Source organism: Ambystoma mexicanum, chromosome 11 (genome assembly GCF_040938575.1).
Source record: "Ambystoma mexicanum isolate Mex_15411 chromosome 11, UKY_AmexF1_1, whole genome shotgun sequence".
NCBI classification, from domain to species: Eukaryota; Metazoa; Chordata; class Amphibia; order Caudata; family Ambystomatidae; genus Ambystoma; species Ambystoma mexicanum.
Genome location: NC_090934.1, coordinates 1,094,715,617 through 1,094,741,725, shown reverse-complemented (window position 1 = coordinate 1,094,741,725; position 26,109 = coordinate 1,094,715,617). Strand labels below are relative to the sequence as shown.

Below are 26,109 nucleotides of genomic sequence, written 5' to 3'. Positions count from 1 at the left end.
CCGCATGGAATCTTCTTTGCGTTGCCTTGCTCTGCTTACTACTTGAGCTAGTTGGCTCCAACGTCTTTCTCTCAGCTTCTCGGTAGCACGAAGAGCCACGGTCTGCTCCCACCAGTAGTCTGCCATTTCATCTGGCGATCTTGTTTTAAGCGTCTTGGGCACAGGTGCATGCTCCCAACAACTAGAACGTTGCCTGTACTCTGTATTCCTCCATTCCTCTTCCTCGATGCAGTGTTAAGGTATTTCTGGGAACAGTAGTTCATTTTAACTAACTTGCACGAAAACATTGGAGGAAAGGTTTTAACATGTTTTAAGGGTAAGTCAGTGCAAGTCTCTGGGGGCGAGATCATGGCTCAGAGTCAAACGAATTCCGTGTCGCCTCGCAGCATGAGTGTCTAGGCCTAAATGACATTTTTTGTGAACTCAGCCATTTACTGGTTTTTACGCCTAGCCACTCATGCTGCCAGGCAACGCGGAATTCATCTGACTCTAAGCCATGATCTCGCCCCCAGAGACATGCACCCACAAGAGCAGCCCTCCAGCAGCGAGAAAGTGAAACCTCTGCCCAAAGCTCCGTAGCTGAAGGTAGGTGTCGCTACCGCACACACACACACACACAATAGCTGCATTGAGCACCCTTCTACACTGTGACTCTTATAATGCAATATGCATTCTTTGATTCCTTTTCGTACATGCTAATCCGTGCACCATCAACCTGAGGTATATTAAGGCCTCCATGATACCCAGCCTTCATGATAACCCTCCTTTCCGCTGAAGAGCAAATAATAATTCATCAGAAACACTTGCAGGAAAATTGGGAGGTACAGATATTAGAGCATGTACAGCATACCATTCTTTCCCTATGCTAAGCACGTTCTCACAACACTAATGCCTGCTCTATTGTATGTCATATAGTGAAAACTCCTGGGAACATACCTTAAAGATACATCTTCTCACTATGAGAATGACCCCATAGGGGCCATCTTTACTGAGAGTGGGACACGCTACGGGTCCTCACCTACTTGACTCCCCACGCACTGATTTATTCCATGCATGTGGCACCCAACTCTCTCTGCCTATCTACAGGTATGCTCTTTGTCCCAATATGGGCCTGCACGCTTATCACTTGGTGCATGATTAAAGGGAACCTCTTGAGTATTCACTTGTCTCACCCAAGCACACTCAGCACCATGCCCCACTAGGGCATTTTTAATGTATCTGTTTGTTGACCTGCACATCTATCCTAGTACAAGGTTCAACACTACCTAACATTAGGTTTTCTCTTCTTTCTTTACTCTGTAATCTTTCCTCAGGGGTCAGCATAAACACTTCATTCTTTTGGTCCGGGGGAAAGCAGACACACCACTTAATCACTGAATCGCAATTACCCTTGCATCCTGATTGGCACACGCAAGAGGTGGGCATTGCATTGGATTTGCACCAGCGCACTGTGTAGACACCTGAACTACAAAAGCAGCAATAACCCCACACACACACAATCCAACTGGTTGTCCTTCACATAGTACCCACAGAATACTACGTCTCAAGTCATGATGGGCAACTGGCTGTGTGTTTTCTGTAACTTTCATGATCTGACAATGTGATTCATGCTTGCACATGGTTACAGCTATTGTGTAGCACACAGGAGGTTTTGCCATTTTTTTTTATGTACTGTTGTTCAATATTCAAACTTGGATGTTAGTATATGTTTCTTCTATGTTTTCTTTGACACTTCCATTGGCATAACTTCTTCATTTATGTGTTCAACTAATTCTTGATATGTTCTTTCGAGTATTTCAAATTTTACACGATAAATGTGAAGTCTACACACATCTTTGAGAACTTTGCGCAGTGCGTTTTGCCCTAACCAAATACATAACAAATATAAGGACTTGCAATATATGTAAAATAGTATCACATAAGCCCAGTTCCCTTTACACACACAGTGATTTAATTCACTGTTAGAAATAGGTTAGAGATTTTGTCAGAGGACTATACCTAATCTCGTGGTATTCTCTTATGGTGGTAAAGTGGTATGGCATTATTGTCATAATGCCCTATATGGTGGGACAATGCTCCCCTCTAACACCTGTATTCTATTTAGGGTCAACTATAAAGATCTGTTCAGCTGTAAACATGCACATCTGAAATGACGCACCCACACTGTGTCCACCTACAGAACCCACAATGAATCAAATGACACAACCCAAACACCATATAATGTATCAAGACACAGTGATTTTATAGTGTATATTTACCATGGCAAATAAACTTACCGATCATGAAAAGCAACATTGAACAGCGATACAATTATCTTTGTCAATGTGGATCAGCAAGAATAAACCGCAACATGTCCATTTAACAAAGGTTTTTAATTGAATTTCATAGATTTATATTAGTGCAACTTAACCATAACGTCCATTTATTTAACAACGTTTTTTCAGTGAATTTCATGGGTTTTTACCAGTGCATGCTATTTTCCTACAACTTACTAATATCATACTTACCAAATATAACAATATGTGTGTCCAATTTACAAAGTGTCACCTTAAAACTCTGCCATTTCCCACCTTCTAGAATCATTTTTAACACTTCTATACACTTTCTGCAACTATTTCAACTAGTTTTGCATCCGTAGAGGTCTACGAACATCTGACTTCATTACGGAACTTCCAGACAGTGCCACATGATCATACGCTAGCGCGCGGCATGATGACGTGTCCAAGAACCCGTCCGCACTTCACAATAAGATCCATCCTTCGCGGACAGTTCAGAACTGCATTTTCTACTGATCTAGGAACTTTCAACTTCAAAATTTCCCTTGCACACCTCCTACACCTTTTCGTACTCATTTTCCATTACCAATCTAGTACACAGTACATACTTGGAAGAATTTTATCAAAACTGTTATTTATCTTAAAAATGGCATCTGTTATTTCCATCCCTCCTCTCCAAGAGCCACCACCAGCTGGAGGACCTTCACAACAAAAAAGCACAGTACTTTCAAAGTCAATGAAGAGGACAAAGAAGATGAGGTAGAGGAAGTGCCTACCTCTAGCACCAAGATCGAATCATGGGTGTGCCAGTTCTTTGCTACTGTTGGGAGTGTATCAAAGGGTAAAGATACCAAAGTGAAATGCACTGAGTGCAATTTTGTACTCAGTCGCAGACTACCTGGATAGTACTCTTACGGGACCACCTCCATGAGCCGCCACACCAAATCCAATGACTGCAATGCTCTCAGAAAGGTTGTTCCTTTCTCAGCAAGTAGTAAGCTGTCTTCCTCCACCTCGTCTTTACCAAATACTGTAACCAGACAGCCTGATGTCTGCGGGTATTGGTGTGTTATAAATAAATAAATACATAAATAAGGAGGGAACCCAGGGTGCTAAAACATAGATTTTTCATCCTACAGCGGGACGCCTGTGGCGTCCCGCTCTAAGATGGAAGGATTATTCTTCGGCGTCCCGCTGTAGGAAGGAAATTCCTTTTCCAAGACAGCCAACATTGAAAGAGAAGGCGGGGCTCCGTACACAGCCCCTCTTCCCTTGACATGGCAGCCTGCAAAACCCTATGAACATATTACCACAAGCACTTTATTTCCCTTTGAGACCTATCCTACTTTCGAATAACTTTACCACATAGCTAGTCCCCGGTAGTCATAGCCACTTTAACACCATTTTTCGTCCCTAGGGGTCATGGCCAGTAGCCAGATTGTCCACGTCATGACCTTATGCCATGACCCAGACAATCTGGCAACTGCCCACGGCCACAGGCACAGGCCTCAGTCACCAAAGGTATAGGACTATTTTCTGTACCTACATTAATACACTTGTCAAAAAATAAAACACAGGCACATTTGCAAAACCATGCTTTAATGTCCTTGCCAATGCTCCTCACGAGTTTGCTCGAAACCCGCCCAGGTTTTATTTTTTTAAAAGTCTCAAAATATATGTACCTACAAGTTGCAACAAAGTTAGAAGCCATCTACAAATCTAATTTCGTCCCAACTTGAGAAAATCCCACCAAACTTTAGAAAACCATTTATATCTAGATCCAAAATTGTTTTGCCAAATGTTGTGGAGATTCGTCAAATGACACCACATTTATATGCCTTTACAATATTTTGGGATCCCCCCCTCTAATTTTGCCCCCTTTTGACAGAATACCACAAAACTTTGGGAAACCATTCAGGATTAGTCCTAGAAGAAAATTGCAAAATTACATGCAGTTTCACTGAGTCGTGCAAGAGTTATAAGCCATCAAAAAACTGCTTTTCCCCAACCATGTAATGCAGAAATAGGTACACAGATGTCCTAGGACATCTGAAGTGTCCGCGAACACCACAGGACTGCCCCAGGACATCTGGGGTGTTCGCGTATTTTCGTGAGGTGAAACAACCCATTTTTTGGCTTCTTATCGCCATATCCCACCATCCACATCCCACCACATCCCCAGAGATTGTTTGTTGAGTTTGAAAAGTGAAATGCTGCTTTTAAAAAAAAACAAATTCACTGCGCTGTCTGCAGACCCCAAAAAAGTCTGCAGATCCAAGATGGCGGGCGTTTCAGGAAAACCGACGCATTTCACGTTTTCCCACCAGCCAATCGGTGGCTGCGTCCCGATGTCCGCAGACCACGCAAAAGTCAGCGAATTTTTCGGCCAATCAGAGGCCAGTTCTCAGACCGAACAGGGAAGTGAGTCTGCGGAGCGGACATAGATATCACACATTTTTTGGACTTACAGTTTTGTCATTTTGAAAAAAAAACTACTGGATGGCTTTACACAACGCTTTCGGGACAAGCCGCCGCGCCTGCCGCAAATTTGGTGAAAATCCGTCCAGCGGTTTGGGCTGTAGGCGTGAGCAAAGTTTTTTGCCATTACGTCTATGGGAAAAAAATAATTTGGGACCCCCGTATAACTTTGCCCCCCCTGGACCAAACCTCACCAAACTTTGCAGAAAAATTCAGAGTGGGCCATATACTTTTTTTTGCAAGGTTTGGTGAGGATTCGTCCAGGGAGAGCGAAGTTAAACGCCACCCAAAAAGTGCTCTTCCTATGGAAACAGCAACTTGACCATAAATACACAGCCACTACTGTGGCTGTGTAATATATCATTTTTTTATTGGTGAGCTATTTATATATTAATTTTTTTTTTCTTTGAAATAATACAAATTCACAGTCACCATTACACCATTAACATTTCCAGACAACATACAGGTAAATGCAAAACAATATAAGAAAAGAAAAACAAAAATAAAGATAATCTGTTTTTAGTTCCTGGTAACCAGAATATACTGCACCGCGCCTCCGGAATGTCCTGTCCATCAACCTTTGCACTACAAATGTACATAACGCCATCATCAGCAGAACTCCTCTAATCCGGCACTCCATGGGATCTCCTTTAAAGGTGTCATCCTTATGGCATCTCAGGCTCCTTATCTTCCCCCCCTTTTTCGGTCCAGGGACTCTGATCGCGTGGCATCCTCCAGGGGTCCAGCGATTCAAGAATCCGGAGCTGCCAGGGCAAGGAATTCATTTTCTAAAGTAAAAAAAATGAGGTACCATGCACAACACATTTTCTTTTGTATCCCTCTTCTGCTGGAAAATCTGAAAGTAAAACTGGATTATCATGGTCATTCAGCCATAGATATTAATCGACCCTGCTGGAACACCTGAAAATAATGTTATCATTATACAAATCAAAAACATACATATCATATCATGCAACCAAAGTAATTTCAAAAATACCCACCTCCCCACATTATACATCTCTTCATACCAGACCCCTTAGTATTTGCCATATATTTTAATATTTACCTTGATTCTCTGGTCAGCTCAATTTTCACCCTGCACTCATTTTCTTTTAACTAGCCTCAACTTGCTCAAATCTATTCTCCTCATGATTTGGGTGGAAAGGCTTGATTTCATTTACATGGACAAATTGTCCCAATGCCATCTCACCCTCCTTTTTAACTATCCTGTACACCACAGGGGAGACTTAGTCTATTATTCTAAAGGGCCCTTGCCATGCTGCAAAAAACGTAGAGTTTTTATGTTTGCCCTTCCCAAAATTAAATTTGTAAACTTGATCTCCCACCTCATATTCTTTTACAGACGTTTTCCTATCATAATATGTTTTTGCACTATCAGCAGCCTTCTCCAGATTCCGTTGCACAAATGCAAATGCATGTTGTAAGTGTTTCCTCAACTCTTTCACATATTTGTGAATTATGGAGGCATTTACAAGTGTTTGCTCATGGGTCCTGTACAGTAAATGCTGTGGCAACACAATTTTTCTTCCTGTTAGTATTTCATGAGGGCTGAGATTTGTAGATTTAGCAGGGGTCGATCTGATGGCCATCTATACTAAAGGCAGCCGAAGGTCCCTACTAGAACCTGCTTCAGCCCCACATTTCTTTAATATGTCAATAGACCTAATGTTCCTTTCCACCCCACCGGAAGAAGAAGGCCGATATGAGGTGTGTAGTTTCCTTTTCACACCAAATATTTGCCAAAATTTGGTCATCAATGCACTAGTTAAATTACTACCCTGTTTTGACTATCCTCTGGGGTCACCCAAATCTTGAAAAAATATGATTTACCAGTAATGTGGCTGTCTTTTGTGCACTGTAACCCGGTGCTGGAATGCATTCAACCCAGTTGGACATTAAACAAACCACCGCAAACAAACATTTATTTCCCCTAGCTGATCTTTTTACAGGGCCAACATAGTCTATTTGCAAATCAGACCATGGAAGGGTCAAACCTCTTCATTAATGGTGCTCTATGCGAAGCAGGTTTAAATTGTGCACAAACTAGACACTCTCTGGTATATAGTTCAACATCCTGAGATATGTGTGGTCAATAGGTGTAATCTTAAAATTTCCACAGCTTTCTAGGAGCCCCTGTGTACTGCAGTTATTGCATCATGTGCATGATGTAACTTCAGTCTCCGAAATGACAAGGGCACCACCCACTGGATTTGACCTGTTACACATTCTCGAATCATCAATCCATCTTGTAACCCAATTCTCGTTTTGTTCTTTAACAGTACCCTCAACTCCACTTTCCCTTTATAATCTTTTTCAGTCCGAGGATTTTGGTCTGCATCTATCAAGTGACCATAAATATACCTAAAATTGGGTCTTCTTTTTGCGCTTTGATCAGGTCCTGGTCTCGGGTAGCACAACTCAATTGCACTACAGGCTGTTCAACTTCTTTTGGAGATTTGGAGCTTGTTATCACATCTACCTGTACTTCACCAAGTAGGTGTTAAATGGGAAACAATTCTCCCATTACAGCTCCAATTTTGGCCAATTGATCTGCTTCGTCATTCCCCTCCTTGTCCTCACCTGGTGTTCTTAAATGTCCTCAGATTTTTCTCCACTGTATTATCAAATTATTTTCTGACACAAGTTTATCAATGGCCTGAATCATCTTCCCATGTTTAAGAGTTTTTTTGTTATAGGTGAGCATACCTTTTACTTTCACTAGAACTATTTCAACTGCAGTAGCAACTGCCATGTAAATAGCAGCGAATTCTGCTACTTGACTACTTCTAGACCAAATCCTCAATGGATTGATCATTTTTAATTAGCAGATCATCTACATACACTATTGTCCCCCTTTCCACTGCATCTGGGAGTGCCTTCCTCAACAATATTCCAAATTCATTCCCTCTATTGACATATCCAAAAGGTGTCCGGAACCATGCATATTGGCATTTGTCAAAAGAAAATGCAAACAAGTTTTTAATATCTTCTGCCAATGGCACACACCAGTACCCAGCTGTAAGATCTAATGCAGTAAACACATTTGACCCGTGGACCTGTGCGAGACCCTGATCAATAAATGGGAGTGGCCACCTGGAAACAGGTACTCTCTTGTTTAGCTCTCAAAGGTCTGCACACAAACGCCATTGGCCATTAGGTTTAAACACACCCAAAATGGGAGTATTTGATATGATATGAATGGGCCTAATGATTCCTTGATTCTTAACTATCTCGGCTAATTATTCCAAACATGCCATGGGCAACCGATATTGACGCACAAATACTGGTTCCCTACCATGTCCCTCTGGCAATGTGGTAACATGCAGATCGGTTAGGCCGCAATCATAAGTGTCTTTCGCAAAAACCTCTTTACATTCCAGAAATATTTTCCTCAACTAATCCTTTTCTTCTTCGTTTGTACATGCATCTGCAACCTGAACCAGCTCTTTTACCATTTTTGAAAATTCTGGGAAATCCTCCAACGGAGGAACCTCTGTACTCTCCTCTAGCCGTGTGGCTGTATCCCTCTGGAGAGTTGACATTTAAATATTTTGGAATCTTGACCTCCATTTCAATATGCTGCTTTTCTGTTTTGTTTTCCTTTACATCAAATAGGATGCAATTATTTTGATGACAGCATACCATTTCACTTGATTCATAACAATACACAGACTGCATTTTGAATATTTCCTTAGGTTGAAAATCCAAAGACTCTGGCAACTCACCCTGTACGTTCACATATTTTTCAGGGATATTCCCCGATCACTGCATTACTGAAATCTGCAGTGTAGTGAGATTTTTGTATTGCCATTGCTAACAATGAATTCTCCTCTAAATGAATATCCTGGCATCCTTTATTATCCACCAGGATTTTAATGGGTCCATCCCCAGTCTCTACCAGTGGTGTATATTCACATTCTAGCCCTTGCTGCTTCATGGATTTATTTAGGCATAAAAATGCATCAGAATCTTTCATCTGTTGTCCCTTTCTTTGTTTTAGCACTGTTGTAACTTGTCTGGTAAATGCAGGAATGGTAATGTCCTTTCTCACCTGTAATTCAATCGCATATGGTGCCATCTGTGCACAATGATAAGCTTGTCTCTCGTTTTCAAACTCAGGTGCAGGTCCCCCTAACCTGGACCACATTTTGTGATCAAGGAAGTCTACACCATACAACTTCTGTGCATAATGTCATTTCCCAGACAACATTTCTTTTGTGTCCCACTCACTATCAATACGTTGTGATGGATAGTTTTTGGACCAATTGTGATTCTTAGCATGCATCTTCCCACGACCCTATTTCCTGACCCCGGATTATCCAACCCAAAAATGTTTGGGTTCTTTATTCTGAACTTTTTCTTATTCTGAACTCCCTGTCGATTATTTGCTGAAGCATTTTCTCATTAATGAAACTTCTTTCCTGCTCAAGCACTAAGGTGACTTCTATCACTTCAGAATGCCCATTTACCCAGATAGGGACCCATGCGTATTTCAGAAAGTGTTGTAATGTGTTTTCCTGTGTTTATCCCTGAAGTAACATACTGCTTTCACTTCTCTTCCTTTAAATAAAAGTGCAATGTGTTTTCATTTATTTCTGTTTGCCATTTTTTCTTGGGGTCCAAATAAATCTCCATAGACTGCTTCTCTTTTTCACCTTGCATTTCACCATGCCACATTAGAATGACAGCAACACTAGGTACACAGCCATTCTGAAGCTACACTTCCACTGCATCTAACTTAGCCATCGTATGGCATTCTTTTATACTGTTTTGTGACATCACCTTCTTAGGCCTCAATGGTTTTTTGGCTAAGGACCATAAGACCCCATTTACCCTATCAATGAGGGGCGACAACCTCTTCAGACAATGTATCCACATTAGGAAAGGTATTTCACTGAGAGATGTGATTAATACTTCCTGTCCCACCCGGTGTTTCCCTATCTTTATGTCAACCTCAGGGACACCTTCGATAGGCATTTCCTCACTATTGAAATTGTGCACCGGGCCTTCATTTTGTCTAACTTTTATATGATTTTGTGGGGATCTCCATTCATTGGTACTTTTTATCAAATTTTTAGACATGATCGTGGCCTGTGCACCTGTGTCAATCATTGCAAATACATTGCATGTCTCCTCCACAGTGATGGGAGCATAATACCTCTCCTCAACTTCTTCCATCACACACAAAAGATGTGAATTTTTTCTGATTTCAGGACTCACCTTTCTTAGCCCCTTCTCACTCCTCACTTAACACATGGGCATATGAAATGATATTGTTCCCTCCTTTTTGTCAGTTTCATTTTGGGAATCTTTGTCTCTTTTTCCATGCTCAGAACCCATTTGGAGTGTAGCCACTGTCCGCCCCTCTGACCTGTAACTATCAGTGTTTACACTGCAGCTTTGAGACTGGACACTTTCACAAGCGTCATGTGGTAGCGTGTCATTTCCTAGCTCAGAACACTTATTTGCATTTTGAATGGTGCCTGTCTTTTCGGTCTCTTGGAATAGGTGTGGCTCAAAATACTCCTCGGGTGACTGGCCTGCACCCTCCTTTTGAGCTACTGTTTTTCTTGTCTGGAATTCACCAGTATTCCGACTCTCAGGGGAGGATATTTTAACAACTAATCCTACCTCTTCATTAGGTGTTTAATCTTCACAACAATTCAGGACCATTACACAAAACTGGTTAATGGGCTTTTGTTTTTTTTTAATCATTGCAGGGACCATCAAATAGTCACTTGTCAGAATGCACAAGATCACTTCTATGACATTCTGCACCTTCACTTGGCTGCTGTTTCTGGAATGTACAGTTTTTTCCTATTTGCTCAGCCAACATTTTAACTTGGGCCTCAAGACAGTGAAATCTGTCCATGTCCCTGGATTCCTCTCTGTGTGGCCTAGGCGGATATTGGTTAAATGCAACCTGATTCAACCTATTTTGGTACCTCTCAGGAGATTGATTACTTTTTGGGTTGTTTTTGAACTCCTGGGTCATAGGAGGTGGGGAGAGCGACGTGACCAATCTTTGACTGTGGTCGACTGGTGGTGACGACTGGTTATAATGGCGCGGGACATAATTCATATTTTGTCTTTCATTTGGTGGGAACTGTCCCCTATACTGATTTCCATTATCAATTAATCTATCTACATACTGTGGCCTGTCTTGATGGCAATATACCATTGTATTGGGTCAAACCTGCTCTGCACCCCCAGTGTCTGGTAGGGGCCCTGGTTTCTTTGATTTTGATTGTTATTCATGCCTGACATATTGGGCCGGAATCCTACCCTAAGGTTATGCCCCAAATATCTAGGACTAATGCAAGTTTCTCTATTGCTCATGTCATTTGATTGGAACATAGAGTTTGGGGTGGCGTCCTCTGTGGTGGCGCGCCCCTCTGGTTAGGTGTCATATTGTTCCTTCCCTGAGTTTGGGCTGAATCAAGTGGCATTTTATCTCCAGTATTGCTTGTGTGGAATCTTTCAATTTTTATGTTATCTCTCTACTACAATAGATTACCTCATACAATTTTGTTCCCTGATCTACAATCCACTCTAGCGATTTTTCTCTGCCAAACCCGCAAATTAACTGACATAATGGGCCTCATTATGAGTCCGGCGGTAGCCATGCCGGTAAATACTGGCACAGCTGCCACCGGAGTCATTTTTTTCCCGGCGCCTGGCAATGGGGACTTACCAGGGCATTACAGCCCCGGCGGTCCTGGTAATTCCCTATTGCCGGGCGCCTGAAAAAATTACTCCCCATTCGAGTCCCATTGACTCAATGGGAATGGGGAGGACGGATGCACTGGCACCATTCATGAATGGTGCCAGTTTATCCGTCAAGGTCTGTGAGTGGGTGCCGTTCCGCCCGCCAGGTCAGATCTGGCGGACTGAAAGGCACCCGCTCGCAGACCTCGGAGTATGCCGGTCCGGTAAGAATGGTGCCAGTAGCTTACTGGCACCATTGTTACCGGACTCGCACACTCGTAATGAGGCCCACTGTCTTTTTGAAGACCATAAAAGTATGCAGTCTTACATTCGACAGAATTAGGATTAAAAGACCCATCAAAACAGGAAAATGCCCTTTTTAACTCTTGAAGGAACAGGCGAGGTGACATATCTGGCTTTGCAGTCATTGTATATGCTGCCTTTTTGGCCACTTTCATCGACTGGTAAGGTGAGAAATGAGGTCTAACCTCTTTCTCAAAGTCTGCCCATGACGGGTTTTCCTTTTCATTGAGACCACAAATGATACTAGCTGTTGCAGAATCAAGCGTAAGGTGAAAGTACTGTCTATACTGTTCCCTGGGTATCTGACGGGCGTTAAATATATTGTGTACTGTTTCCAAATGGTCTTCTATGCAACAATCACCTCCCTTTCTGAATGGTTTAATCAAAGCCTTGATTGAATTCATTATTTTGATAGGGCTACTTGGCGCAATATTCAGGAGTGCTTTATTCTGTCGCTCATTTCTTTTCTCAGGTGGACAGGTTTGATGATAACCACCGGAAATGGGCTATAATCAGGGCTAGCCACAGGTATAGCCATTGGTACATTGCTTCCTTGGGCAGGGCTGGGGCTGATCTCAACTCCATTAAAAAGTTCCTTGTTTTTTTTCATGAGATTTAAAACAAAATATTTGCTGTTCCAAATCTTTGCACCGTTTATGAAGTCGGTCTGCCTCCTGACAAAGATTAGAGTTCTCATCACCAATCTTATTAATCACAGCTTGCTTTTCATTTATTTGTATTTGACACTGATTAACTCTGTCCTTCTCGTCATTCTCCTCTAGCATTTTAACCATTTCTTATTCAATAGCATGAAATTGGTTTTTCTTCTCCATGTTATTCTTTTGCAGCGTTTGCATTTCCAAAATATTATCATCCTTGTCTTGTCTTATTGCATCTATGAACCCTTTTATTTGCACCAATTCCCGTTCACTCTCCTCAAACTGCTTTCTTTTCTGGGATAGCTGCTTATCCATTTCGCCAGATTTATACTGCATCTCTGTGTTCGATTGCTGTAATTCCGATTTTAGACACTATTTGCTCACTTGCATCATCCAAGCTGGTCTGTAACTTATTACCTCAGAATCATTCCCCTGCAGACCGATTTAGGAGAAACCAAAGCTTCACACATAACCGTATTATGCAATCTTTCTCTACATTCTTGTCTGAAGCCCTGAAAAGCCTTAGCAGGAAGACCTGTACAATACTCCCTTCTCACAGATGTCCCGCACCGACTCTTTTGGCACCTCTTCACATATGCGGTCCCTCCATAAAAAGCATTTTCTGATGACCTTGGAATAGCTTTGCCTCAAGGTAGCTTGCCAGCTCAGAAAAATCTGCTTCACTTTGGGCCACACAATCACCTCACAGAATTAGTTCCCTTTTTAAGTGCACCAAATGGCTGTGCCTAATACCCTTGCCACACACTTTAAAGTTCCCTCCCAGCCAACGCACCAAAATATGTTAGAGATTTTGTCAGAGGGCTATACCCAATCTTGTGGTATTCTCTTATGGTGGTAAAGTGGTATGGCATTATTATGGTAGCTCATAGGATGTGTTGACAATTCTTTTCATGTACTGTTGTTCAATATTCAAACTTGGATGTTAGTATATGTTTCTTCTATGTTTTTTTGACACATGCCATTGGCATAACTTCTTTCTTCATGTATGCATGTAACAAATTCTTGATATGTTCTTTCAAGTATTTCAATTTTTACTCAATAAATGTGAAGTCTACACACATCTGTGAAGACTTTGCGCAGTGCGTTTTGCTCTAACGAAATACCGTACAAAATAGAAGGACTTGCAATATGTGTAAAATAGTATCACATAAAGCCCAGTTTCCTTAACACACACACAGTGATTTAATTAACTGTTAGAAATATGTTAGAGATTTTGTCAGAGGGCTATACCTCGTGGTATTCTCTTATGGTGGTAAAGTGGTATGGCGTTATTATGGTAATGCCCTATATGGTGGGACAACGCTCCCCTCTAACACCTGTATTCTATTTAGGGGCAACTCTAAAGACAGATTACCAGGCTTATTACACTTGGAACCTTGACAGTTCTAACTGTCACCCCCAGCAACTCATCTACAAGGCTGGGTTACTGCCTTTGGCAGATCTGTTCAGCTGTAAATATGAACAGCTGAAATGCTGCACTCACACTATCTACAGAACCCAAAGTAAATCAAATGACACAACCCAAATACCATAAAATGTATCAAAACAAGTAGTGATTTTTATAGCGTATATTTATCATGGCAAATAAACTTACCGATCATGAAAAGCAACATTGAACAGCGATACAATTATCTATGCAAATATGGATCAGCAAGAAAGATAATCTTAAAATGAACACAGCTGAATGACAAAATGAAATGCATTCAACCCACTCAGACCTTGGGTTGTGAGATTTGGCAGGAGTCACGCTTAACAAACACATGCAACTTCTAAGAAAACCATTTGCTTCACATTGAATTTTCGACATTAAAAAAACATTTTTGTCTGTCTGAAAATACACCCATTCATAGGTGCACCTCACTTATCCCAGGTATATTAACCTTGGGTGTGGGTGAGATTTCTGGGCTGTTATCACAGGAAACCCCTCTTTATTATCCTGCCAGCATGCAGAAGTATCGCAAATCCTGCACACTCTGGCAATCCAGATAGAAGAACACAACCTCCCTGCCAGGATGTCTGCTTCCCTGTCTACAGCCCATCTCCTCAGTCTGTCTGCCAGGAAAACCTTGCCCCTCTGCACTGCACGACTCTTGCCAGTCTCTTGCTCATCTGTCTGCTGTTCGTCTGCCCACACCCATGTCTCCTGAATTTAAGTTCTATCCCTGTCAATCTCACTAGAACCTGCCTCTTTTCCTGGCGTGAACCATCACCTGTTCTGGCCTCAGTATTTTCCCCTTGAAGAATAGTTTTGCAAATACATTTGCAACAATCATTTCCTACACACAATGGTGCTTTCTCAACAGTGCATATTTTCCTCGCAGTTTGTGTAATGAAACCACAGCCAGTAAACTGTGCTTGCACGTTTTAATTCCAATGCAGAAAAACACTTCAATTTCGACATGTCAACTGAGCCTGCTTTTTACTGCTTTCTTAAAGACAGGTTACCAATTAATGGGAAAGGGTGTTGGATGGTTAATTCAGGTTAGTATGTACACAGTGCAAACCGGTCAGATGACCGGTTTACCCCGAAGTAACACACGTGCTTTCTGCAAGTAAATGCATTTCCACTTGTAATGTGCACCAGCCATTTGACGTCTGAATTCTCCACATGAATCCCCTTGCCACTACTTACTGCCTCCTCTGAATGTAATGTCATTGCTCACAGTGTCCTTACATATACAGTGTCCCTACACCACCCCATGGTCTTCCTGTCGGGACTCTTTTCTGTTGTGTCTACAGGCCACCATTACTGATCGGCAGAGGGCATACAAGAAAGATTGGGGCAGGACTAAGACCCTTTTTTTAAACTTGCATTGTTTGTAACCTCTATAAGGAAGGACAGGAAACAGGAAGGTGTGGGTTGTTCGGTGATGCCAGAGGAGGAGGCGGCAGACAAAGATCAGCAGGAGGAAGGACTGTGGAAAGGAGTGTGATGGCGATTTGCAGAGAGGACGAGGTATTGGTGGGTAAGAGAAAGTGTTACTGTTTTATGAGGGGTAGTGAAACACTAGGGAGTGAGTGAGGAATGACTGACATGGAGAAAGAAGGGTAAGTGAGAAGAAGCTGGGGAGAAGAGTAGTGGGGTGAAAAGGGAAGAGTAGTAATGGTATGGAGAGTGAAGAGCAGTCGTAGTGTGGAGAGGGCAGAGTAGTGGTTTTTACGAGGGAGGATGTCAAAGCAAATAAGAACGGAGGGTGGAGGTAGGTTGTAGATAGGAAAACCGGAGGGCGGGAAGAAAAAGTGTACAGGAGAGAGCAGATATGGTGGGTGGATTAGTAAAGCGCAGAGTATGAGGAGAAAAGGGAGAGTGACAGACATAAGGAGCGGAACATCAGAGTGTGGAAAGAGAAGACTAGTGCTCGAGTGTCTGGAAGGTACCCCTCTTCTACCTCCCAATTTTGAGAACTAACAAGGGAAGTGCAGTAGGTCACACCTAGGAAGTCCCTTAATGAGTAACACATATAAGGCATTTGCCTTAAGACCATCACCACCTGGAAAGACAGAGCTTAGACATTAGGGATCAGTAAGTGGTAGTAAAACTGTGGATTAGGGATGCCTGGGTTGGAGTGGGACTCGTGATCCCTAGACGAGGTAAAGAGGGACGGCCCGTAGAGCCCGTTTGCAAGCAGTCAATAGAAACCCTTCAACTGTCCACAGAAGTTGGAGTATCGAGGCCATCTGTGGCAATCACCCTACATTGGTTTTAGGGAGTGGGCAGGTGGCAGCTGTAATTTAATGTTGGCTTCACAAGGGGGGCAAGCCATTTCATCGCACTGGTTGCCCAATGTATCTTTTTGGTAGCCATTTGGGTACTGATCTATTTTTTGAAGTCCTGCTCTCAGCTATTTCGTATTTTAAGGTTTCCTTTGTCCAGGGCAAACCTAAGGGAGGTCTGATCAAGCGGGGTCTTTCTGAGCCCACACATCAGCTCCCATATTGACAGTTTAGGTCCTAGGCTCTAAATCTCACATCCTATGGTCTTGTCTGAGTAGCAATCCTGAAAGACAACCAGAATATATTGGCATCGTACGCCTTCCTCCATAGCCCCCCTCTAGGGAATGGTGGGTTGGGGCTGGCTCTGACCAGCCCCTTTCTGGAATGATGCTTAAGGTTTTGTCCATTGTATGCTCTCTTTCTTGCTGCTCTTTTTCTGGAATTTGGAAGAAGCAGGTCTCCCGACCTGATGAAGCAGTTGTTCACTGTTTTCCCACCTGTTTTTATGTTTTAAGTGCTCATTTGGCCATACCGGCTGGATGCAGCGGTTTTGGGAAAACCCAGTCAGTTTTTTTATTTTTTTATTGTAGAAGCCCAGCTTGGGATTCATTCATCCTCATGCAGACTCCACTTTGGTGCAGAGTTCAGCCTGCCAAAGTGGGAACGTTTTTTCAGGACATTTACTGACACTTGGCGACGTATTCTGCCAGGGACTTCTGCCTTGCTGTGGGTCACTGCCGTCACCTGAAAATGCAGTGAGACATAACTAGCCTGTGTTATCTGCACCTTGGGCAGTCATGGGGCACCACCACCTCTGTCCTCATTGTGGTACTGTTCTCTCTGGCTGGGACTCTCATCCTTTGTCAAATGGGACGCTGTAGTCTGTCTTCATGGGATCCCGAGTCTGCCTTGCCAGTATTTTCACTGCTGAATTCCGGGGCTTCATTGTGGAAGGTCTTTTGTCGTTCTTTTCTGCTGAGAGGGTCTTCATTGGCTCAGAGTTTAAGCACCTGGGCACAGGATTCTGTAAACTGCACTTAGAAACAACACTTACCCAGGTCGTTTCATGCTGCTGGAGTCGTGTTTGCTAAAACTGTTGCAGAGAGTACTTATTGCAAGGATCAGGGGTAATTATTTGGAGGTACCCTCAAGGGGCCTTTTCCCTCTGACTAACACAGGGGGTCTTCCTGCTTTGCTCAATCTTCTCCTCAGGCTTCTAGCTCTTATAATGACCACTGAATCCTGTTTTTGGGGTTTGCTCTGGTCCTCAGGGGGGTTGCTGCTTGCCACCGAATCTGTACCTGTGGGGTAAATCAGAGACTATTGCTTACGTTTGGTCATGCAAGCAGAACCCCTTCCTCATAGCCACCCCCCTCCCCTCCCTCCACCCTTCCCAGGCATTGTATGTTCAAAACTGTTAGGATCAATTTGGTGAGACATGGATAACAAAGTCTTCAGGGCATGTGAACAGGATTTAGAGCTCTCAAACTCCATTGTCTTTTTTTCATATATTCCAAAAAGGTGCCTCGTTATATTAGCTTTTCCACTGAAAGATATGCCATACTTTGTGTATTCAGACGTCTATGGAGGGCTTACAGTTCTGTTTGCCCTTTGACAGGATAACCAATTTTGTTGCCAGAGTTAGATGGCCGATGAGGTGCTACCGTCAACTTGCGTTCACCTGCTTGTCACTGTTACTCCCACCCAATATGAGAAATAGCAGACTCATCAAAAGCTCTACTCCCAGCATCCCTTTGAGTTTAGATTGCACATCCAGCCAGAATGATTGTATAATGGGACACCCCCAGAGAATACGAAGTAGGGTGCCTTTGTGCCGGTCGCATCTCCAGCATAAATCTCAGGTGATTTTCTTCGCTACATGGAGCCTGTCTGGTGCGAGGTACCACCTTGTTCATCTCTTTGCTTGGGGCACTGTTAACTGCGTGCCGAAATGTGCATTTTTTCATGTTTTGCAGATTTTATCCCATTCTTCCTGCTCTATGACTGTCAAAATTCCATATGCTTCTCATGTTCTTCGTCCTAGTATTTTTTACATTAGTCATAGCTTTACAATAACACATGGTCCCACTATCAATGGTGGGAGAAAAGGGTGACCATGACGGCTGGGGTTATGTGACAAGGTTTTAGGGAGGCTTTTCCCCAGGTGGATATCCTGATCCACAAGAGGGGAGTCCCTCCCTATGAGGTCCTCCCACATAGTACCACCTCTAGGGGGACTATCAGGTAGCGGCCTCACCTCCCTAGCCTCATCGGAAACTGCCCTGGGGAGAATTGACAAGACCTGGCGAATCATCACACCACTTTCCATGGAGAACCGCACTACCCCATTGCCAACCCATGAGAAACTCACCTCCAGAATCATTGTTTTTATTAAACAGCAATAGGTAATGATTCGTTATACGGCAAATCGTATGCAGTTGCGGATCCAGGTGAAGGCTGGTAGTGACAGAAGGGAACAGCTCAACAGAAAATATATGGCACATGCCGAAAAGACAAGCAGCAACTCTGGGCAGTATTTCTGGAAGAAAGGAGAGGGAGAGTTGCAGGGACAAGGAGACGCCAGAGCCCCAGGTCCACGAGTCACCATGTTCACACTGCCTGATTCCAACAGGGCAGACAGGGTTTTTGTAATTTGGAGAACTGGTACACAGGCTAATCTATAAACAAAGAACAACACCTGCTGGGATGGTCAAGCCAGCTGGTTGAGGGAAATGGGGGGCGGGGGGCTTTTGAACAGGTAGCACTTGAGAGGCCATCACTGGTGTAATGTACAACGACCAAGACCAAACCAATTTCAATACCAAGTTCATTTCAAGACATTATGACCCTGCCGGTCCGGAAACAATGGTGACGGTAAATCTGCCGCCACCGTTGTTTCCGGACCGTCTGATTCCAAGTTCTGCAGGTGGAAATGTAAACACCGGCTCCGTCATAGACGGAACCAGTGTTTCCATTGTCCCCCATCTCCATGGGAATGGGGATTTATGGAATTCCGCCTCTGGAATTACCGGGTCACTGGGGTTGTAATGCCCCGGTGATTCTGGCAATCAGGGAGGCGGAATGGTATTTCGGGTCCGGCGGCAGCCTGCCAGTTTTTCCAGCACGTCTACTGCTGAACTCGTAATGAGGCCCAAAGACTTGAGCCACGACAAAGGGAAGGTCCCACAAAAAAAGTGTGCTTAGACATGCAAAAAGACCATGTCTGAGTGACGTTTTCCTGGTCGGATGCCCAGGTGTATTTTGAGATTAAATCAGGGACATAACTGCACCCCTGGTCCTTTATACAGAAGTGTCCACATATGGTAATGCCACCTTTTTGTCAAGGATTTGTTTCCTTATCTCACATACAGCATTTTCCAGCTCTGCTCCTTGGGTAACACACCAGTGACCTTAGATGCCACACAACAAAGGCAGGATCTGTGCACCTTTCTGGGAGCCATCTTGAAGATGGTGTGAAGAAGAGCAAAATTTCAAAATGAACGCTGCTGTGCATGCATATTATTGAAAGTCACTTAGAAACAAGTCTGAGCCTATGTGCTTCACAGACAGAAATGATGTGGTCCTGCATTAATCTAATAAAGTCTGGTTCAGAGAGGTACGGCCCAGCAGACAACAAGTAGCAACTACTTGGCCAGGGTAGCACAATAGTGCACATCACAAATGAATGGAATGGGGATGGTGGTGTACACAATGCACCAGAACCTTCGTAAATGTGATTAATGAGATAACATACATCACACACAGATTACATTCCAACCTGGAGATTAGTTTTAAAAAAAGATCTTTTCGGGATTGTGCACAGACTAAAGAACATGCCTACCCCAAAGGTGGCACATCCTATCTGGTAAGAAAAGGAAGTCCACTCTGTTACACAAATTGCTAATTAAGGATAGCCTGTGATTATAGACACAAGATAGAGAGCATATTTCCATATTAACAAAGCATGGCGAAATTGATATATCACGAACAGACTGTGTATTAAAGGTAATTTCCACAATGTATACTAAACAAAAAGGTGCCACATTATGTGTGCTAGAGACAGACTAGTTAAAATGATCCCATAAGTAGTACATGGGCTGCCTGTTGCTTTCCAAAAATGCAGTTGTCACTTAACCAGAGTTGCAGCTAGCAGCTTGAAGTTGTCAGTTTAGCTCTACAAGGCAGGAAAGCACTCCTACTGAGTTTGGCGTAATGTGTTACTGTTCAAATTATTTCACGCAAGTCACTGAAGGATCTACGAGGGGAAGAATAACTACAAGTGAGAATGCTGCAACACATGCAGCCTATCACATCATTGAAACCCAGTCAGTCACAGATTCCCAATGTCAAAGGTATTTTCTTTAGTGAGAGAAACAGGACAGAAGTTTGATGGGTAGTTGATTTCCGCATATATATTTCCCAGATCATAAATTAAGCATACTGATTTTATAAAATGTGCTATTTATCCAAAAAACTGAGTTTTTCCTCGCTCACTTTCTCCCTCAAGAACAAAAGTGAGTAAGGTATGCTCCTTTACCACAACACTGTAAGCTAGTTTTCTTCTGCATGCTTAACCCTATTGTTTTGTCTTGGCTTTTATCCCACTTCTATTATTTTGGTGACTGATTGCCATCTAAACATTTGTGAATAATCATAAAGAAGAGTAGATGGCTGTAGTAGGTTGACTTATCCAGTTATATAGAAAAACTACTTTATATAAAGTAAAAAAGGATTAAGAAAATGCTTACTTAGAGCAACACACATGGGAATGGCCACTGGGACTGTATCAACGATTACGGTATATGTGCATGTATTTTTGCGAAGAGAGTTACTGAAAAATATAAGGAGGGAGAGGGTACAGCCGATTTACCTGATCTATCTGATCCTGCTGCCCTTCATACACAGTTTCAGGGTTGGATGGGGGTCTCAGGTGGAATTCAGCATCACAGAAGTTTCCATCCCCATCCACATTGTGTAAACTTTCCCAGACGATCTTGTCCTCCGTGAGAAAGCCTTGGTCTGTAACCAGCAGGTACAATTGGTCCTGAATCGGTAGAATACAGAAGGGATATCAAGAACTCTTGTTGTAATAGGCATTATCTTGCATTTCCAATTTAACAAAATTAAATAATCTACTACTGTCAATTTAAACATTTCCGAACTCATCCAACAGACAAATCTAAATTAAACAGAAAATGTAGGCAAATGGCCATTGTACCTGTTCCTTTAATGTCAAGCTTAACTCCTTACACACTCGAATCTCAAATTCTCCACACTGGGAATTTGTGTTTGGAGGTTGGGATTGGGATTGTGTTACGCTTCTCTACCAGCAACAAGAATCTACATGCCCTGTTTGATGCACACTTTAGCTCAGACAAACCAACATAAAAAATAATTAAGGCTGGCTCCTTCCATGTAAGATTTCTAAACCAAACGTTGACTTTGAGATTTTTACAAAGTTTCACAAAGCTCTCCTTAGTAATCGCAAAGATCTGCTCCAGGAACAGTATCTGGCCCTCCCGTATTTGTGGTAGGCCAGACATAGGACGTGGACACAAGGACATGGTTCAACACCTTTTTATTGATAAACATGCAGGAGAAAAGCCTGTTCTAGGTCCTTATATCCGAGAGGTTTCCACAGGCTAAAAAAAATAAAAAAATTAAAAAAAACACTAAACCGGTGCTCATCTGGGAGTCCCAAATCTAGGTCTTCTCTAGAAAGAAGGAAATAAAGAACTCCAAGCTATTGCTTAGTTGAGTGTCACTTCACTGTGGGAGATACCTCTTTTTCCCTGTGTTTCTCCGCCATGTGGTCCTGTTTCACAGTAAATGGTGTTTGCTTCGGTACCCGTTGAATGTCTTGACACCTTTATTCCATGGGGTATCGTCGACAGATGAACGGTCGAGACGTGGCCAGTCGTCCATCCCTCAGTGGACGAGGTCATCGACCATGTAATTGCCTTGATTTCATGGGTGGTTATCGATGAGCCTCTCGTAGTCTAGCTGTAGCTGCTCGTCAATGGGTCCCTACGTTTGGTCGATATGTGCACCAAAGTTGACTGAACCTTTGCTGTGGTTGAGACGTGAGTCGTTGACAGGGTGTCTGCATCAGGCATTTTTTTTTGTGTGTTTATCTGGCCTGTGTGGCTTCTCCTCTGACCTTGACCTCTTCTGAGGCTCAGAGGTAAACTTTTCAGAGGGGTTTCCTGCTTTCTGAGCACTCTGCCTCAGAGAGTAACACTTGTCCTCATTTAACCAGAACAACCAGTCTCCTACGCCTATCCCTCAGCGTTTTTGAACAGAACCCCTTGCATATTTCGCAGTCTTCAGTTGTGCGATTAGAATATAGGCAGTAAATACAGTCTTCATGCCTATCCCCTCAGACATTCTTCATCCAACATGTAGCACAGGCTTTGAAGAGGGATTTTTTTAGATCTGCTCTCCATGATCCCAAAGATAAAAAAGCCTTTGACTTATCTGTAGAGAACGTTTTCTCAAATTTGCATAGATGCATGATTGCTGAAGTTTCTTTCCTGGGAGAAAAGGTGCGAGGACTCCTCTCAGCATGACGTTCAGTTAGAATCTGAAGATGGCCTCAAAGGTGGGGCTTGCTACTCAGCATCCCATTGAATGGGTGTCCGCAACAGGCCTCAACTCCTCGATACGATGGGTCTGGCGGAGGTAAGGCCTGACCCTCATGGAAGCCACTGACTAGAGAGGAAATGGAACACTCCAGTCAAAGTGGTCTCCCGGATGGCAGGTATATGAAGGAAAAACAGAATCGAAAAAATAAAACTCCAGAATGAAGACTACAGATGCTCACAGGAAGGACGAAGACCTCCCGATCAAGTTAAGACAGTCATTTCCAGGAATAGGAGGATCCTTCAGGCAGAAAACAGGAACCTGCTAAGGTTGGCCAGTAGAAAGCAAATGGAAGAAAAGAAGGCATGACGAGAAGGAAGCGTAATCAGGGCCAGAGTACAGGAAAAAGGAGAAAGGGACGAGGAACAGTCTGCCAGAAACCAAGAGCAGGGAACAGGCAAGACACGGTACCAGGGAACAGTGTCCGCTCGGTGAAACGCAGAGGGATGAGATGCAACCAGCCACGGTTCTAGGCGACTCATCTTCCTGGAATGCGCAGCATATCACTTGCAGCGTCCGAAGCCTGTGTACGGGAGGTGTGCTTATGCTATTTCGGTATGGGACGCCTGCGCCTCCAACTCTCGTACAGGCTCCAGTCACCCCCATGCGTGGATCCAGATAATGGGGCTAAAAGCACCCTTAAAGAAGTGGAGCGACTACAAAACACTCCTGTTTTTTTCTTTATATCACTAAAAGTAGGACATGTGTAACTGAGAATTCCCAGCCAGACAACGGGGAATATTCAATGCTCGTGAATCTATGAAAGATCCAATGCTAGAGATATAAAGAACTCCAAGCTATTGCTTACTTGAGGGTTACTCCACCAAGGGAGATGACTGGTTCGCTGATCACCATCCCCCCAACCCACCCCCCAACGTTTCATGTAGTCTCTGGTTTCTCAAAACAAACACAAAATGGAACAGTTTGTTCCTAAGAAAATTATTTTTCAAACCTTCTTTTGTAGTGGAAACATGAATCTCATCTGTTCCTTCTCCTGTCTTCCCCCTGCCCCCCCCTTCCAGGGAGAGATTGTGTGGTTTCAAGAGTCAGGAATGAAACTCGGACACAAGTTAGCCATGTTTTTGGTAAAAGACTTTTAATATAATGAAAAGGGTTGGAAAAAGGCCTCTCCAATCCTGCTCTTTGAGGAATTTCCTGATCTAAACAAAAACTAAGGATATGTCTGTGTCAGGATGTCAAAATCAAATCTGTCCTTGTGTCCAAAAGTTCTATTCTGACCCTCAAACTATAAACTAAATAAAAAGGTGAAAAGGGATATGTCTAACCTTTGATGCCTTTTGAAAAAGTGTTTGTAAAAAAAAGAATAAGTAACTCCAACTCAAGTTTTCAGGGATAAAGCGTCCTCCTTCCACAGGGTGACTCCCTTCCCCTGGATTCCTATTTACCACAAATAGTTCTTTATACAATAGCTCCTTGTGTCTTGTTGGGCCCTGTGAGGGGTCAGAAACGCGAAACGGACACAAAGGTTTAGTTTTCTCAAAGTTTGCCATTTACTAAATGAAAAGGGATGAGATAAACACCTATCTTTCCCTATTCTAGTGAGGATGTCCCTACATAGCAAACAAAAGTAAACAAGGATGACCTAGTGTCCAAAAAGTCTCTGACCCTCACATTGATACATAGAACAAAATAACACAATGAATATTTGGCATGGTAGGGGGTGCTGCGGGATGTTGGAAGAGTTGTTTAAAAAAATTCGGCCAATGTTGTTGAACGGAGCTTCCTCCATGGCTGGGTCGGCAGATCTAAGTAGTGCCCAGAATTCACGGCGGTTCTGACCATAAACGTGCCTCAGCATTGCTTCCGCATCCTGTTGGTAAAGATTTGGGCGATGGTGCCTGACCCAAGACTTGTAAGATTTTAATGCTGTACATAATAAGTAAAGGTTGACTTGCGAGGGCTGTATCCGGGCTAGCCACTTCAGTTTCCTGAGATCTCTGCGTTTCCCTACCAGAGTCTTGCAATATGCATGACTGCGAGGGTTGGAAATGTTTCTGGCCTTTTTAACAGACGATGTATACGGAACCAGGAGAGGCTGGTAATCCGGGACTGCTGGAGCGTCATTTGGATGTCGTGCTTCAGATCCCTTTAGAAAGTGTGTTATAGTCGCCAGGGATCTGGCAGACTGTTAGGAAGAATTCTCTGTTTAGGCTGAATTTCCTAACCTAGTGAGTCCCCCAGCAGCTTTGCTGGATTTTGTGGGGTTTATTTTTTTTCTCCTGCCAAGAGTGAGACTCTTTTATCCTCTTGGACATGACTTGAGAGTGTTCTCTGTGACTTGCTATGCGCTTATGGGCTGGGGGGGTAATTTTCCCCATAGGCCATCATTGGTTTTTGAATGTGTGTTACACAGCACCCTCAGTGCAGTAGCACAGGGGTGTCTTGGAGACCCCCAAACATAGACTCCACACCCTGGGACTGACTACTGTCTCCCTGGGTCTGTAAAGTTACCATTGACTTTACTAGTCTTAATTTAGGAACTTAACCAGTACAAACCATCTTACTGTGGAAGTACTGGTAGGGGCAATTAGATTGCCCCTGGGTCTGTTGTCGAGGGGGTACTGTCCCGTCCCCCCTCGCCGAGTTCTGGCTGGTGGCCGTGGATACCACGGAAATATTCCACCGGAATATTTCCCAATGGGATTTCCCATTGGTTTTTGATGCACCACTTTTTGGTGCAATGTTAAAGATACCGCCGGTTTATTTAATATAAATTCACCGGTTGGGATTTTTTGCCGGAACTCGCCGCCAAAATGGCGTCTAGGTTCACTTCAGTAACCCTGAACCCGAGTCGAGCCTTTGTTCCACTTTTGGCGGGAAGAAGCCCTCCAAAGTGGTGCCATTCTGTCTGGGTACCACAGGGGGTGTGGGAGGGGGTTTAGGCACCCTGGACCGAGTTGCCTTGCCAACTCAGGTCGCACTCTAGTGTGATTGGCCCAAGTAGTGAGCCACCCCGGTCACCACTTAGCATGTTTGAGTGACAGCTAGGCTGTATGAATGGGGGTTTGCTGCATAAAAGCAGGGTTTTTGGGACTGGTTCTTCAAAAGTCGCCACAGGACCTAAGAAGCCGAAGAGGGAGAAGCCGAGCCGACCTGCCAAGACGACACCACCGGTGAAGCCCTGCAGAATCGTCTCACCACTTTTCCCGACGACAGAGGAGATCTCCCGCCGGAGAGTCTTCTTCCCTTAACTGGTGGGGACAACCAGTTGCTGCCTTCTTTTCGCCGTCCCGAAGCATCTCGTGGCCGCCTTGCCTGTGCCAAGC

At 43.5% G+C, this 26,109-nt stretch overlaps 1 protein-coding gene across 1 annotated transcript in view; it reads right to left on the bottom strand.

Moving 5' to 3' along the window:
* The window catches only part of MINDY2 (MINDY lysine 48 deubiquitinase 2), an 838,774-nt gene that overhangs the window by 100,582 nt on the left and 712,083 nt on the right, over positions 1–26,109 (bottom strand). The window contains exon 7 of the mRNA XM_069624356.1: positions 21,051–21,224. Within this exon, the coding sequence (XP_069480457.1) occupies positions 21,051–21,224 (174 nt within the window). The remainder of the gene's footprint in view (positions 1–21,050; positions 21,225–26,109) is intronic.